Source organism: Hermetia illucens, chromosome 2 (genome assembly GCF_905115235.1).
Source record: "Hermetia illucens chromosome 2, iHerIll2.2.curated.20191125, whole genome shotgun sequence".
Lineage (NCBI taxonomy): Eukaryota > Metazoa > Arthropoda > Insecta > Diptera > Stratiomyidae > Hermetia > Hermetia illucens.
In genome coordinates, this window is record NC_051850.1 from 145,603,219 (window position 1) to 145,618,721 (window position 15,503).

The 15,503-nt window shown below is 37.1% G+C and overlaps 1 protein-coding gene across 3 annotated transcripts in view; it reads left to right on the forward strand.

The window, feature by feature from the left end:
- Positions 1-11,688: 11,688 nt before the first annotated feature.
- The window catches only part of LOC119648896 (peptidoglycan-recognition protein LC), a 41,089-nt gene continuing 37,274 nt past the window's right edge, over positions 11,689-15,503 (forward strand). For 2 of the 3 annotated variants that reach the window (XM_038050795.1, XM_038050797.1), the window contains exons 1-2: positions 11,689-11,843; positions 11,907-13,337. In XM_038050795.1, the coding sequence (XP_037906723.1) occupies positions 12,671-13,337 (667 nt within the window). In that variant the 5' untranslated portion in view covers positions 11,689-11,843; positions 11,907-12,670. Of the gene's footprint in view, positions 11,844-11,892; positions 13,338-15,503 lie in introns of all 3 variants that reach the window. The other variant, XM_038050796.1, reaches the window with a different exon arrangement.

Here is a 15,503-nt window from a genome sequence, read left to right on the forward strand (position 1 = left end):
TTAAATTGTGGCATTGCTATTACTTTCAGACACTTATCCGTGCTAGAGGTCCATTGTATTCTAAGACTGGTTCATTAAAACAAATAATGATAGAAAATTGATGAGAAGCCCAAAATTTCAACTCCATCCTTATCCAGTGAGAAAATGTCGATATAAAAGTTTATAGTAAAATATTAAAAAATCTGAATTGGACATGGAAAAGTTTGCATTTGAAATGGAAAATTCTGAAATGAATTCCAACTGCAACTGCAAAATTCTCTTAAAACTTTTTGCCTGAAAACTTGGATCCTGGCAGTGACGAGCAAGGTAAGCGCTTCCAGCAGAACCTAAAAATTCAAAGTTTTGGGGGCGAGAGTATATTAGGGGACCAGAGCTACTACAGTTTAAAAGAATAAGATTCAGAAAATCATAAAAAGAAAGGTAAAATTATTAATTTTATTTTTCTCATTTTATACTTTTTTAATTTCTTTCTGTTTTTGTTATTTCCTATATATTTTTTAAATTAGACGTGAGAGGTTTTTAAAAATGTTTTTTCGGTGCGAGTGGATTAGAATCTATAAAAAACACTTTTTGGCCGAAGTACATAAACCGTGTAAACTAGTGCTTTTTTTGTTCATTGTTTTTACAAGTAGTAGTATTCCCGCCGTGTACTGTCTGAAAAGCAAAAATATTCCTGGGGCATTCGAAATGCAACAATGTCTTTTTCTTTTTCTACTGTCATTTAGACCAATTAAAACAGCAACAATCAAGAAATCACGTTTCTACATAGATAAAAAAAATGCTCGACGCCACTATAGCCAATACCAAACCTTGGTTATTTAGTATGTGCATTATCTGATAAATATATAATCATAAATAGTGATATAAACTCAGGGTCTTCGACAATTATATTGGCGTTTTAATAACTGCAATCTAATGGAATGGCACTTAAGAATTTGTTAAGTTGCAAGTGAAAGTGTTGACTTTATTCGATATTACTAGGAATATTTACACAAATGCAATGCATTTATTTCTTTTACAATAAACTGTAGTTTCGAACTGCAAAGGTTAATAGATAGCGTTAATCAGTCGAAATCGTGTGAAAATGGCGTTTTTGAACGAAAAATGATATATGCTTAAATCTGACATTAATGATGCACTAGAATAAGTGCTTTATAGATTTCTAGTCTCGCCGTAAATAAGAATTTCAATCCACCCACAACTTTCCGCAAGGAAAATACTTTAAATTTTGCTTAATCATGATGGACGGTACTAAATCAACATGAGAAAATGAGTCAATAAATAGAACTGATTTTGTTGAATTTGCTAGTCATTCCCATATTTTCCAAATTTCAATATACAACAAAGTGTCACTCTTAAACCTGCTCAAATAATTCTAAAGTCATATTCCCCGCGTACATTGGCGAAGCAAATAATGAAAAAGTCATTGTCATATTAAAATAATAATACATTATCAATTTCATTAGAAAGAAAAACACGTTTCCAATGAGTAAAGTGTTCTTTTACTGCAATGTTAACCGAATGCGAACAAGTATAAACTATCTGAACTCAAATTCTCATGTACAAGTTTTCAAAGATTACAGAGATCAACAGATACGCAGGAAAACATTTGAGTTTTTTTTTTAGTAGAATTTTAAATTATAAATTAACAATATGAATGAATAGCCAATCTTTTCATTACACCTGAATGCGCACTTACTTTTAATGATGAGTAATATTAAAACTAAGGTGGGCAACGTGTAAAGCTTAGAAATGGCAAAGTTTAGAAATTTCTAGACTAGATAGATGCAACTAAGAAAATGATTAACTTTAATGAGAAGAGTGGAAAAAAAATCATTTTCAATAATTAGCTTTGAATTTTTTACCAATGACTACATTTTCTGTAAAGAATTTTCTCAATTTAAATCAATATTTCAACTATAACTATAACTACAACAATAATTTATAGGGAGAATAATTAAAATATGAAAAATGATTATGCCAGATAACCAACGAATTTTATAGTCGATAACTACTTCCACCTCATCTACCTTTACCTGAAGCGGCACACTAAAGGAATTTATTATTATAGTTGTTAATTATAAATTCATATACTACAACTTAGCATATACTATGCCTTTTATCCGACAGTTCTAATAAACTACCCTTGGTAATAAAGTAGCAAAACCTAATTAGAAAAAAATGTGTTCTTCATGAAATATGAAACATGTATCAAGAACCTTTACAAGAAATATTATAACCTCATATTTCTTATCCGATTAATCATGTTTTCAAAGAATATTTTCAATTTTTTTATAAAGCGAAAGCTTAAAAAAAGTAAATCAATAGTACATTTTTCCGCCTTTACATTTCTTTAAAATTATCACATATACAGTATTTCAAGGACCATTTGTTCTTGAAAAGATCTTGCACAAAAAGGAAACCAATATTCCGGAAATTCAGTATGTGCAACATTCTGTTATAAAAAAAAAGTTTACATTTTAAACTAGATAGCTAGATTCGTATTTGTTTGTAACTGGTTTGAGGTCTTAAACTATTATTTTTTTATTATTTAAAATCTTGGAAAACATATATTAAATATACTCAAATCTCTTCTAACATATTAGCAGCATATGCCTCAAGATTGATAAACAAAAAAGTAGTATTCTATGGTAGTTGTACGGTCGAGTAGCACTTTCTTAAATATTGTAATTCCCCAATAAAAATTCTTGATTCAAACTATCAGCGAAATCCGTATCGGTATTCTCTGCAAAAATAAACAGTCAAAATGAAACTGACAATTTTGGGAAGTGACGCCATATCATTATTAAAATTATGACCTTGGATTTCATCTTAAATAACCACGTATTATAATACAAACCAGAATAAACCACATCATCAAGTTAGCAAGCACGGAAAATTTGCATAGTACTTCTAAGAAAACAACCAAGAAGAATACTTTGTAAAAGTTCCTCATCAGATTATTCTTTGGAAGGTTAGCATTCTAGGCAGGTATAACTTCTAGTAGCACGTAGTATATCCATATTTCCTCAATGAATTCCAAGAATTCATTTAGCTTTCTTTATATCTGGGACTAATTAGACAATGGTTCAATATTTTTTATGAACAAAGTGGTGCAAATATTGGCAGTGGTACCGTTATGGGCTATATATTACGTTACTTTAAGTAACATATGTATAACTAGTAAAAATCGTATATCACTGATTCTCATAACGACACCTAGCATCTCTTTGTGTATAGTCCATTATATCGGGGTATTGAACTTGAATTATACAAGAATGTAAAGTGGTCACCACTATTACTCGAAAGCACCAAGCTTTCAGCAATTCATGTCTGTGTCGTGTCCTCGAGGTACTCTGGTCTAAAGCAATAACAAATGAAGAACTTGATTCACATACGGGCCAGATACCCGGGGACATGTTGATCAGAAAGCGGAAGTGGATAGATCATATATTGAGAAAGGACGAAAACTTCAATCCTGAGTATGCCATGCACTGCAATCCTTTATCCCAATATGACCGACGTGTGGGTCGTGCTAGTGGTATACATCGTAAAACAGCAGAAGAAGAGACTCGCGGAGCGAGTTGACCTAGGTTACCAGGAATCGAAAGCGCTATATAGAGCTCGGACCTTCAACGACGTTCCAACTATATCAATGCTGTCTATATTAGTGACAGGGGCCTGCCTGGATGCAATTAGACAGCAAAGGGATATTGATCCTTTCAATAAGTGTTTCTTTACTGAAAGAATTGTAGTGCATCACATGCTACAGGACAAAATATCAAAATCGTAGCATTATGCATTAAAAGGAGGAGGAAAAAGGCACCCAAGCAAGTTCTTAAAGAACGTGTCAACGAAACAAAAATTTAAAAAAAAAATTCAACTGCGTTCGGCGTGAAAAAGTTAACCATTTATTTTACATTTTCAGGAAGGCAAAAAAGTCTTTTCAAGCGATGGTACAGAATTTTATGCGAGAGATACCTAACCAAACTATTCGAATGTATGGTAGGTTTATTAGACTATGCCCGTTTCAATTGATCAACTTTTTATAAATGAGATCCCAACGGCACACATGCGGTGAACAATTATCAAGGTTCCAGTGTTGCTCCAGACATAATGTGCGATTTGTTTCTGGGAGAAAGAAGGAGATTAGTAGTCCTGGAAATATCTGATTCTGAACTATACCTGTTGACCTAAGTACCATTTCATCATCATCAACGGTGCAACAACCAGTATCCGATCGAGGCTTGCCTTAATAAAGAACTACAGACATTCCGGTTTTGCGCCAAGATCTACCAATCCGATATTCCTGAAAGCTGTCTGATGTCCTGACTTATGTAATCGTTCTATCTCAGGCACAGTCTGCCTCGTCGTTTTTTCTACCATAGACATAGACATCCATACGAATTAAGTGACCCGCCCACCGTAACCTATTGAGCCGGATTTTATACACAACCTGATAGCCATGGTATCGCTTATAGATTTCGTCGGTATATATGTTACGGAATCATTTACCCTCTTGTAAAGGGCCAAAAATTCTTCGGAGGATTCTTCTCTTGAACGCGGCTACTAGTTAACAATTTTTCTTGCTAAGAACCCAAGTCCACGGGGAACAGATTTGGACTGGCAAGATCATTGTTTTGTACAGTAAGAGCGTTGACTCCATGGTGAGACGTTTCGAACTCAACGGTTTTTGTAAGTTTAAATAGGCTCTTTTGGCCGCCAGCAACCAACCAACATCATCGTAACTGTTATCGGTTGTAATTTTCGACCTAAAATAGGAAAAATTATCAATAAGCTCAAAGTTTTAGTCTCCTATTTTTATTGTTCTTATTTGACCAGTACCATTTGATGTTGTTGCTTTTTTGGTTTTTTCAAGACCATCTCTATTGTCTTAGATCGTCGTTGATGTCGAATGGTCTCGAGAGTGATCGTGCTACTTTTGTCTGGCCTCGTACATTGGCCAGGGTCAGCCTAGTCAGTTTTATCAATTTCGGCGGGATACCGAATTCTCTATATAGTTTTACTCTGACTATACTATCATAGGCGACCTTGAAGTCGTTGAAAAAAACGGTGCAACTGCTGGCCATATTCCAACGCTTTTTCCATCCCTTGCCTCATAGAGGAAATTTGATCTGTTGCTGATTTGCCTGGAGTGAAACCTCTTTCGTATGAGCCTATAATGTTCTGGAAGTGTGAAGCTATCCGACCTAGCAAGATAGCGGAGAATATCTTATTGATGGTACCCTGCAACGTGATACCTCTATAATTCATGCACTGCGTGATATCTCCCTTCTTATGTATGAGGCAGATAATGTATCGTTACTAGTCGTCACCTATTGATTGCCTGTCCCACACCTTGAACATAAGTTATGATAATTAAACGTTTAGTGTAATTGGTTGCCCCCATATTTAAAATGTACGGCTGTAATTCCATCGGCTCCTGGCGACTTATGATTTTTAAGCCTCTTAGTTGCATGGGATATTTCTTCAATACTTGGTGGTGGCAGTATTTGTTCGTCGTTTTCAGTTGGCGGGACCCCAACTCACCGATGTGTACCCAACGCTCCAATATGCCCATTCTGTCAGAAATCAGATTTTCCTCTTTGTCTCGATATCTTGCTGACTTGTTGATTAAACTTCCGCGCTTCGTGTGATTGCTCCCTGTACTTCTCGAGTTCACAGATCTTTTGATTCTACCAGGTTTCCTTTTTTCGTCTGCGAAGTCGCTTCTCCGCTCGACCAAGTTCGTGATAACTCTCTGCGCGTGCCCTCGTTCTTTGAGAGGGTAGCATTACTCGGTATACGGCATTCGCCCGTTCCGTTGCTACATGTTACATTCATCGTCGAACCAGCCGTTGTGACTACTCTTGGGACTGGGGCCAACTATACTTGTGGCCATATCAATGATAACATTATTCAGGTGATTGTGATGGTCATTTGTCGATGCTTCATCTCCAGGATCACTGTTGACGGCGGTTATTGTGGCAAACATTTTCTCCTTATAGGTGTTAAAAAGGGGTTTGTTTTGATTGCCTTCCGTGTTCACTCTCACTTGATTGTCAGAAGAATACTAGTCGGTATTGTTATTCAAGCCCAAAGCACCATACCAAGGAGTTAGTGATCCGATTCTATTACGGCCCCCTATGCTGTGCTAAGCTATGGGACGCAACGTATCGCCTGAATACGGGATCCCTCCCTACTTGGCTATTGAAATCTCCATTGATTTTGATATCATACTTGGGACAAGCTTCGAGGGTCTGCTCAGCTGCCTTTTAGAAGGTACCCTTCCCCGCAAAGTCTGTACGTGAATGTTAATAAGGTTTATATTTTAAAATTTGTCTCGAAAGCGGAGAGTACATAACCTTTCGCTTATATTTTTAAAGCGAACAACAACAGTTTTCATTTTTTGGCTGACTAACAAATCTACTCCGAGCACATGATTTACTGGATGGTCACTGTAATATATGGTGTAGTGGCTCTTTTTCAGGAAATCAGCCGCTATTCAGCGTATCTCTCGTAATGCTGTTAGATCAGCTTTATATTGGGACAGGGTATCGGCTAACTGCTGGACAGCATTAGATTTGCGTAGGAAGGGTATGTTCGTCTGTTTTCGTTACCGTGCTCGTCGTTGTGAAATCCATCAAGTCCGGGCGCCTTTTATGGCTTCATAACAAATTGTTTTCCGTGTAGGGTTGTCAGCCCTACCCAAGCCCCAACCTGGTGGACTAATCGATACAATCTCTCCCATTTTTAGCTCAGGAGACTCGTCTTCATCGTTCTCCGCTTGCAGCTTTTCGTTAAGAAAGAACTCCCAGCGGTCACTACGTGGAGATGCAGATAGGGTTTCGTAGTAGAGCTTTTGGTGTTGGTTCAGCAGGTGCTTCCTAGGTTTTATGCTCCATTGTGAATACCAACCCACCTTTCGCCCTAGGACCTATACTACCCTTTGACAACCTAAAATACTAAATATATTGCTTAAAATATCTCAAGTATTGCTTAATTCTTTTATTAGTGTGTTTAAAAGTGTATGAGGAATTACACTATATCCCATGTGGAGAGAACTGGCGGTCTCTTCGAGTGGAACGACAGAACGCAAGGGTTTTCATCAGCCTTTACATCAGCAAGTCCATATTACAAAGAATGTAGAACTCTGAACGTGGAACTCGGAATTCCTGACCACGCTCTGTGTGGGCCGATTCTAAGGTCTTCAAGTCGTGTTCTCTGTATCTTAGACTATAATATACTCTTCGAAAAATTTCGGTATTTAATGGTCCAGATTGAATTTATCGCCTTTTGAAATCCAAATGTACTTTAAAAAATTTTTTAGTGATCAATCCAAGCTTTTAAATCTCAGATTGACTTGAACTGAGGAGCCTCTTTGTTTAATTCATTATAATCTCTTACCGGTAATATACGACTCGAGGATTTTATGAGTATTTTTAACAGCGACTCTTTGATTTTTCAGATGACATCATCATAAAAGACATTGTCAAACTTGAACTTGAACTTTGCAATTGGAAAAAAATATATCGATTTATAAGAAATTTTATGTAGTTTCCGAAAATGGTATCAAATCCGGGATTAAACGACTGAGAGAATGGGAAATTGTTATTTTTTGGGAAGGTCAAGCTTTTTGTTACCGTTCACGATAAGCGCTATAACTCTGTTACGTCGAAAGATAGATGCCTCCAGCAAACCTGTAAATAGTGCAACAACAGGGACTTCGACGAAACACGCGATTTCCGCGTTGCGTTTATATTTGTGGTGACATCCTTTGTCAGCAAACTTAAGACTCTCACCGAAAAGCTGTGAGAAAAGAAATTAAAGTAAATCTTTCAAAATTAGTATCCCGGCTCTAATATTCGGCAAAAACCATGGACCATTATTAAGATAGCACTCTTTAAGAGCCGCACACCTTAAAATGCAAATAACGAAATTTAGAAAAGGTTCATTCCGAAAAGGTACACCTTCCACTTTCACTTCCACTAAATCAGACAAGTCACCCATCTAATAACTCAGAAATTTCGAACTTCGATCGGCTGATATGACTGCAAGGGTACTAGACTCACAAGTATACCCGCACCATTTGCCTTATCACTAGAGGGATACCAATAAACTGGCCTACGATGCAAACAGATATCATTCAAAAATTAAAGCTAGCGATTTCAACAAATAGGTTTCAATTTAGGATAATGACAGCCGAGCGATTAAAATATCCAAAAGAAAGCCCCCTTCCCCCAACACTCGCGAGCCTGCCCAGCATAAAGGCTTGCAAGTGCATATCGAAAAGACACTTCAGTGGAGCTTCCATATTAGTGAGCAGACTTTCATGGTTAATTTCGCCAACCTTTTAAGCGCCATCTACGAAACGCCTTACGAAAAGGTCTCAAGCCCAAGCGTATGGACAGGGCGTTTGTCATGGTTGCTAGCGCTTGCTGACGATCTGAAGCGTCCACACACTTGCGAAATCTCAACAAACAGGCATGACGCAAACGTGTGGACAGGGTGTTTTGCTTGGTATGGGGCCTTTCGCTAGTACTTGCCCACAATCCAATGGAGGGTCGGTTTTTTGGGAAAAAGCAAGGGTGTGTGTGCGGGAGAAGAAGGAGCGATGTGAAATGTGGGCGAACCTTGCCGACCCGGAAGGAATTTTGTCGACGTGGAATGTTCATTCAATTGCAGCTCACATCGCACGCTTCTGGAAGTTTGAACTTTCCCAGCAGGAAAACAGAAACAAAAGAATACTAAGTCGGAAAACCAGAAGCTAGACGCTTAAGATATGAAAGGTTTTGCTTGTTTCTTTTGTAAGTATATTTGAGTGCATAACTATCCCATTTTCACGTAGCCCATATGTATATGTATATTTAACATATCAAACAATTGAATTTAAGGTGATATTGATATTTAGTATTTTGGGTTGCAATAGATTTGCCCGGAAAAGATAACTTTAAGCTACTGTAACTTTTTAATTAATAGCATGATTTTGATCAAACTTGGAGATATCATGCTCCATTCTATAGTCTATGTACTTTACTTTGTAACTCTAGGATTAACTTAAAGAGGGTTTCTTTTCGATTTACCTGTAACATAGTAATATACTATTATAATATTAACATAATTTGAGTAGATATCGATATGGAGAGTATTTTGAGGCCTGGATATCTAATAGAGTCACCTTCATGTTTGCGAGTACAATGGGTCAACACGGCCTGAGTGCTCAGAAGCTGTAGCTTCTCCCCCACCATACACACCTTCATGTTGTTTTTTTTCAGATTTTTCGGTTGGGTAGTTTCTGAGAATGGGTCCATTAAAGAATTGACCAACTTCGACGTCCGTGCTCCCTCCTTTCCAATAAATGTCGAAACTAATACCGGCTTGGAAAAGTACTAATCGAAACCTTTTATTTGATACCCAACTTGACTACATGTGTGGGCATTCACAATTCACACCTTTTCACCAAATTTCGTGTCAATCGGTATATCCGTTTCTAAAAAAAATGCGTGTGAAAGACAGACAGATAAACCGACAGACAGACAAATAGACGGACATACATTGAATCAATTTTAAAAAGGTTTTGTTTTACAAGCAAAACCTTTAAAATATATATGCGCGTGTAGTTCCACAAAGCTTCCTATAGAGGAATTTTGAAGCACCATTCGCTCACAGATGCCATTAAGACCAATTGCCATTAATCCTGAATGAACCTTTAACGAAGCTCTGTCTTTGGTTCCCGCAGGGTTAATGGCTCAATACTAGCCACATTCGAGCAAGCAGGTTGGCAAGTAGGTTGTTCGTTGCAAGAAGATTGGACGTCTGTCGGAAGTTGCAAATGCAGGGAGATTGTATGTCTGTGATCATAGAGCTAGTCGACTCAGAAGAATCGACGACATCGCCGCATCAATTGATGATGATGTTGACAGGGCAATATTGTACTGTTCATGTCGAAATGACCATTTTAAGGTTTTTGGTAAAAATAATTATAAAGGGAAGATGATGTGAATACACAGGTGTGCATTCAGATAGTTCCTTTCTCAATTAAATGTTGCATTTTAGGTAAATTTGATGATCTAGACGTTATTCAATCCTCGGAAAAGATCTCTAAGAAAATTCGTTTGAATTGTACAGTCTTCGGAGTATGGAATTGGATCGGATAATTGTATGTGAGTAGAATTGAGAAATATTACTCTGGAAATTGAGGAATGTACTTCTTGAGTTTATTGATGTAAGTGCTGACTTCAGGAGAGTGTTTATTGGGGCAGAGATAGGAATATGCTAACTTGTATATAACCCCAGCACACCTAAACTTTTGTATATTTGTTCAAAGAACCAATCTATTGCTTTCCAATTTCTGAACGTCAAATACCGGGCAACAGAGATCTCAATAAATTGAGCAAAATGTTTACTCATTAATTTAGAAGTGTTTTATTGTTTTAAACTGATTTTTAAGCTGTCGATACGAAATTCTTCTCATAGTGCTATAGGTGAAGTAAAAATAATGCTGCCTCTTTTGAGTCGACTCAACTAACTGAATGAGTCGAAATGAGTCGACTCACCGAAAAAAATCATATTTCCCATCATGTGGACAAGCTGTGGTTGATCGATCACGCAACCGCAAATTGCCAACACGTGTGCAATCTCGCACCAACCAACAACTTTCTTCACAACTTGGTTGCACGTCTGTGACTAGTATAACGCGCTTGTACATGACAGCGACGATATTAATACGCAAAATCAAAGTAAATATTTATTGAAGGTTCGGAATTTGCGGCAAGTGGCAAGTGTCTGGACCCGGCAGAGTTTTGTCCGACTGCGGTTAGCATGAACACGAACACTATGCCAAACTAGATGGGATAAATTACTAAAAAGGTTGTTTCAATGGAATGAGAGAAAGTTACACACAAATAGATACAATTTCTAAGTAGACACATCTATCAAGCTTATCTCAAAAGCACGAAAAAATGTTTGGTAAACATTGCCATTTTTAGTATAATAAACAAAATTCGGCCAGCACATATATAGTACATGGTCAGTAAAACTGCGCCCCGAGGTCAAAACTACCAAGAACTCCATTAGACATTCAACATGAACTTCAAATAGCAATTACTGGTCTAAATGCGATGTGATATTTTCAAAATCCAGTAATCATGCTGAATGCAATCCGACCTATAAATCCAGCAACCAGTGAAGTACTGAACTGACAGATCCTGACACCGTCAAGGGTGGTTTTGAAGCTCCCCTTCCCTGAAAGTCTGGCCGGGTGTAAATCGGCTATATCCAAATTCCAAGAAAGCATCTATAAGCTTAAGCTTCAGAGCTCAATCGATAGTAACGATTTGCTTCCTGGTTGAATACTGCATTCTTCTTACTCCATCGCATGCTTCTTACTCCAATGGGTGAAGATATTGGAGTGGAATGGAGTGTTGCAACAACAATGAGTGCATCACATTTCAAGGGAAAATTAACAATTCAACGCCGAAATATCTCCAGAAACACAAATTAGTTCTAGACTGTTTAAAAAGTGACTTATTTATATGAAAATTTAAAAATAGAATTCAAGGTGTAGCCTTAAATTGTTAGATATTTCGTATACCAAAACAAACGAGCTTTTGTTGACTAAAAAGTTACGCTATCTAAAATAGTGTCGGTATGCCTCGAATAGTCTCCAAGAGCTTTCCAGCATTATATTCAAAACACGATTAAATGGCTTACACCGTTTTTGCATCAATACCACATAATCCATAATTACACTTAACTATACAGGAAAAAAAATTAAATTCATATTTCAAGCTCACAGATCATCATTTCTGTATATTATAGTTAGCAGATACATGTTACTGTGAGTAAGTGAATAAGTTTGCGCTTGAACTACCATTCAGATAATTTAAATAGATTTTTTACTGCAGGCGTTATCTGCACTTATGGTATCTCCTCTGGCTAAATTCAATTCCATGAGAGTATCTGAAGCAATGGAGCAGTCAGACTTGAACTGCGCGGAGAAAAGTTCCGAGCAATCAGTTAGTCGACCAGCGCGCCTCTGTAACCAACAAGTCGAAAAAGTCGCGGAAAAACCTTGGCTAGGTTGTTCAGTGTTAATTCCACTGTACTGACGGGGGCAGACGTTTTTTCCGCATAAATTATAAAATTATTCTCGAGGACTCGACAGTGAAGCTTCAAAGCGTGAATTTCGGCTTAAACTTTTTCAGTGTGCTAGCTACGGACCTGTCTCATGAAATGTTCTTTTTTGATTCCAAAACATAATGCACCCGTGAAAAAGATTCTGATGAGATGTTTTCTTAGTTCGTGATTTGAGAAGATGTGATTTTCAAAAAAGAAAAATTATATTAATTATAGATATTAGTGGAGAATTAGAGTGATACCAAAATAAAGGTAAATAAAATTTCATGTGAGAATTTTATGACAAGTGATGAGCGTTTAAATGGAATAAAATTGTGAAAATAATTAATATTCTAATGTTTGAATAATATGGTGATCAGCCCCTATCATGATCAGGGCGTGATCGTTTGAAAAGGAGGTATTTTGTCTTGTTTTATTAACACAGTGCCATCTTGGATTATTAAATGAAAAGTTAGTGTTGAGATCAACATGCATGCATGCTTATAAAGTCGAAACAAGTTAATTACGAAGTTGATAACAAGAAACAACAAAAATGAAGATCGAAACGGAGCCGAAAACGCGGTCAAGTGAAAGCTCGTCAAACGATTCGGGGGTCATGACAGAGGACTCAGCGGCTCTCAATGATGTTTGCGCCCATAATAAAGTCAATATGTCCGCGACGATTCAAGTCAATGACGATAACAAAGTATATGATAATGAGTACAAAATTGTCAACTCCAGTCAAATTCAAAATGGCGACGATAAAGTCCATTGTACCACCACCAGCAACCAAACAAAACCAAGCAGTTCACCTGAATCCACTCATATATCAATAGAATCGATTGATGAAGATGCCATAGATTCATCTGTTATCGATTCAGATTCAGACTTTGAGGACATGCCGACAAATGGTGAATTTATAATTCAGGAGCTAGGTCAACACATTACACCAAATAATTGTAAAAATGGAATAATAGTAGTCAGTCAAAATCAATTGGATAAATCCGGTTCGAATAGCAATGTATCAACAACTCCACGACCCCAGATTGGCAGCATAGCTGTGCAAAATTCCACGGATATTACTTTTGGTGATAAAACTTTCTACCAAGGACCAGTTACAATTAAACAATTTCTATTGGAAAACAATAAGTGGAAACCAAAGGATTCAAATGGAAACGTTAATCCTGCCTTTGATGGAAGTGATACGGAAAAAACCAATGGTAAGTTCTTTTCATAAGTGAATATGAATAATTGGGGTTCAGTAACTTTCAAACATAATCTCTAATACTTTAGTATTATCTTCAGCTGTAAGCCTGCGATAATTGCTCTTAAATATCACTCAAATTAAATATGTTCCTTTCCCACTTCAGAAAAATGGAGAAGCTCACATCCATTTTACTTGTTAATTTCTGTGGTTTCATAAAATATCCAATTAACATTCAACATAAGCTTCCAGACCTGGGTGAGAAACCATACTTTAATTTTTTTTCAATTACAATCATTCCAACTGAGAACTTGATGAACGTGGTCACGGTCAGCATGTTTTTTTGTTCCTCTGCTTTTTTGGCATTGCTTGTTGCCATTAGCTCAGTAAGCACCTCATCAACTTACGGGTATGCCCTAAAGAAGTGTAACCTGTATTGATTAAACTAAAAAGAAAAATCACTAAGACCCAACATTACATTGAATATCAATCCGAAATATGGCAGTCATGGCCAAGATAATGTTCCTTAAATACCGAATTGTATTGAAAAGCGAGCAAGAGAATCAACTTGAAATTACTTGATTTTCTGCTAAAAAAAAAATACATATTGCTGCCAACCATATACATATAACTCGCTGAATGACGTCAAATACAAAATGGTTTAGCGACGGAAGCTTCCGGTTAACATCTAAAAGCTCATAAGAGGAGTCTCGGTTTGCTAAGATTAGAACGTTCCCAGCTTCCAAATGAATCATGAATTGCAATGATAATAATATGCAACAAACCCACAGGAAGGTTTTATATTATCTTTCCTATGTCTTGGGAAAATTGAGACGTGATTAAAGTCGATAAAAATTCGTTTCCACGAACTCGTATGTGCAACCCATTGAAAGAGCTGAGAAAAAAGATTCTACGAGGTTCATAAATTTGAAGTATGTCTACCCCTAAAATGAAGCTAGAATTTTAATGGAAATATTGTAATTATGGATACTTTTTGAGCGTCAATAATATAAAAAACAAATTTAGCTTATTGTCTGCGGTTTACTTAATGGGACACATATTCTTTTATTCAGTGTTTGCAATAATGATAGTGCATTCACACCAGACAAAATGTCGTAATTCGCGACAATAACATGATTGCCGCCCACCCTCTAATGGCGAGGGTGAAACGAGCATACGTAATAACTACCATTAAAATTCTCTCCGCTATAACAGTACAATAAATTAGATAGATGATGATGCTTACCACCTTTTTTATGGATCCGGTATTTACTTTCAATTTTAATTTTACTCAATTTAAGGAAAGGTTGCTCCTTTGAACTGTATATCGGTATTTCTGTTACCAGTATTTCACCTGTTTAGCACTTAAAGGAATGTCATTCAGCAGAACTAACGCCAAGATTAACAAATGCTGCCTTATTTAAATGTCCTTCACTTCTATTTTTATTATGCAACTGCTTTTGGACTTCATAAGTATTCAAAGGGGAGAATGAAACTTCTTCTTCTTTAGCGTTCGTTCCGGTAACGGGTTGGCTTTCCAGATCGAATCCCCCACTTTTCCCGGTGGAGTCGAGAGGTTGCCAATCGCCACGTAATGTGTTGAGCTGTTTTCATTTCCGTCGGTCTGTAGATCGTTTCCCATTGACTTCTTGGTCGAAGCCAATCTCAGCTAGTGAATTTTTTCAACACGAGTTACATGACAATACTATATCAGACGCCACCTGGCGCCCGCCTTCATATGGGACGTGATGCAATAGCTTCGACTCCATTAGTGCGAGTGGCATTCATTGCTTTTGATAGCTGGACAGCACCGAGAACCATTGAGGGCAATAAAGGAAACGACACTGGAGTCGATTTTGGATTTGAGATGCATCTAGCGGTTATTCCACTTTTGAATTAGTTGAGGGGGATCAGCTTTATTGTGAGATACTAAGAAAGAAGCATGACACACACTCAAATGCTTTTTTAAATCTAAAAATGCAATATAGAGAGGGCGATGATTTTCACGGTCTTTTTCCATAATCACCGCGCAGCGCCGGCGTCTTCTGATCCTATTACTATCCTAGATCTCATTCCTTCAATTGGTTGTTCATTTCCTGTATCGTTGACAGGTGGATTTGCTTAAAATGTCAGTAGTGCTTGTGAAAGTGATGAATGAGCTCAGCTCGAAGTATTTACTCCA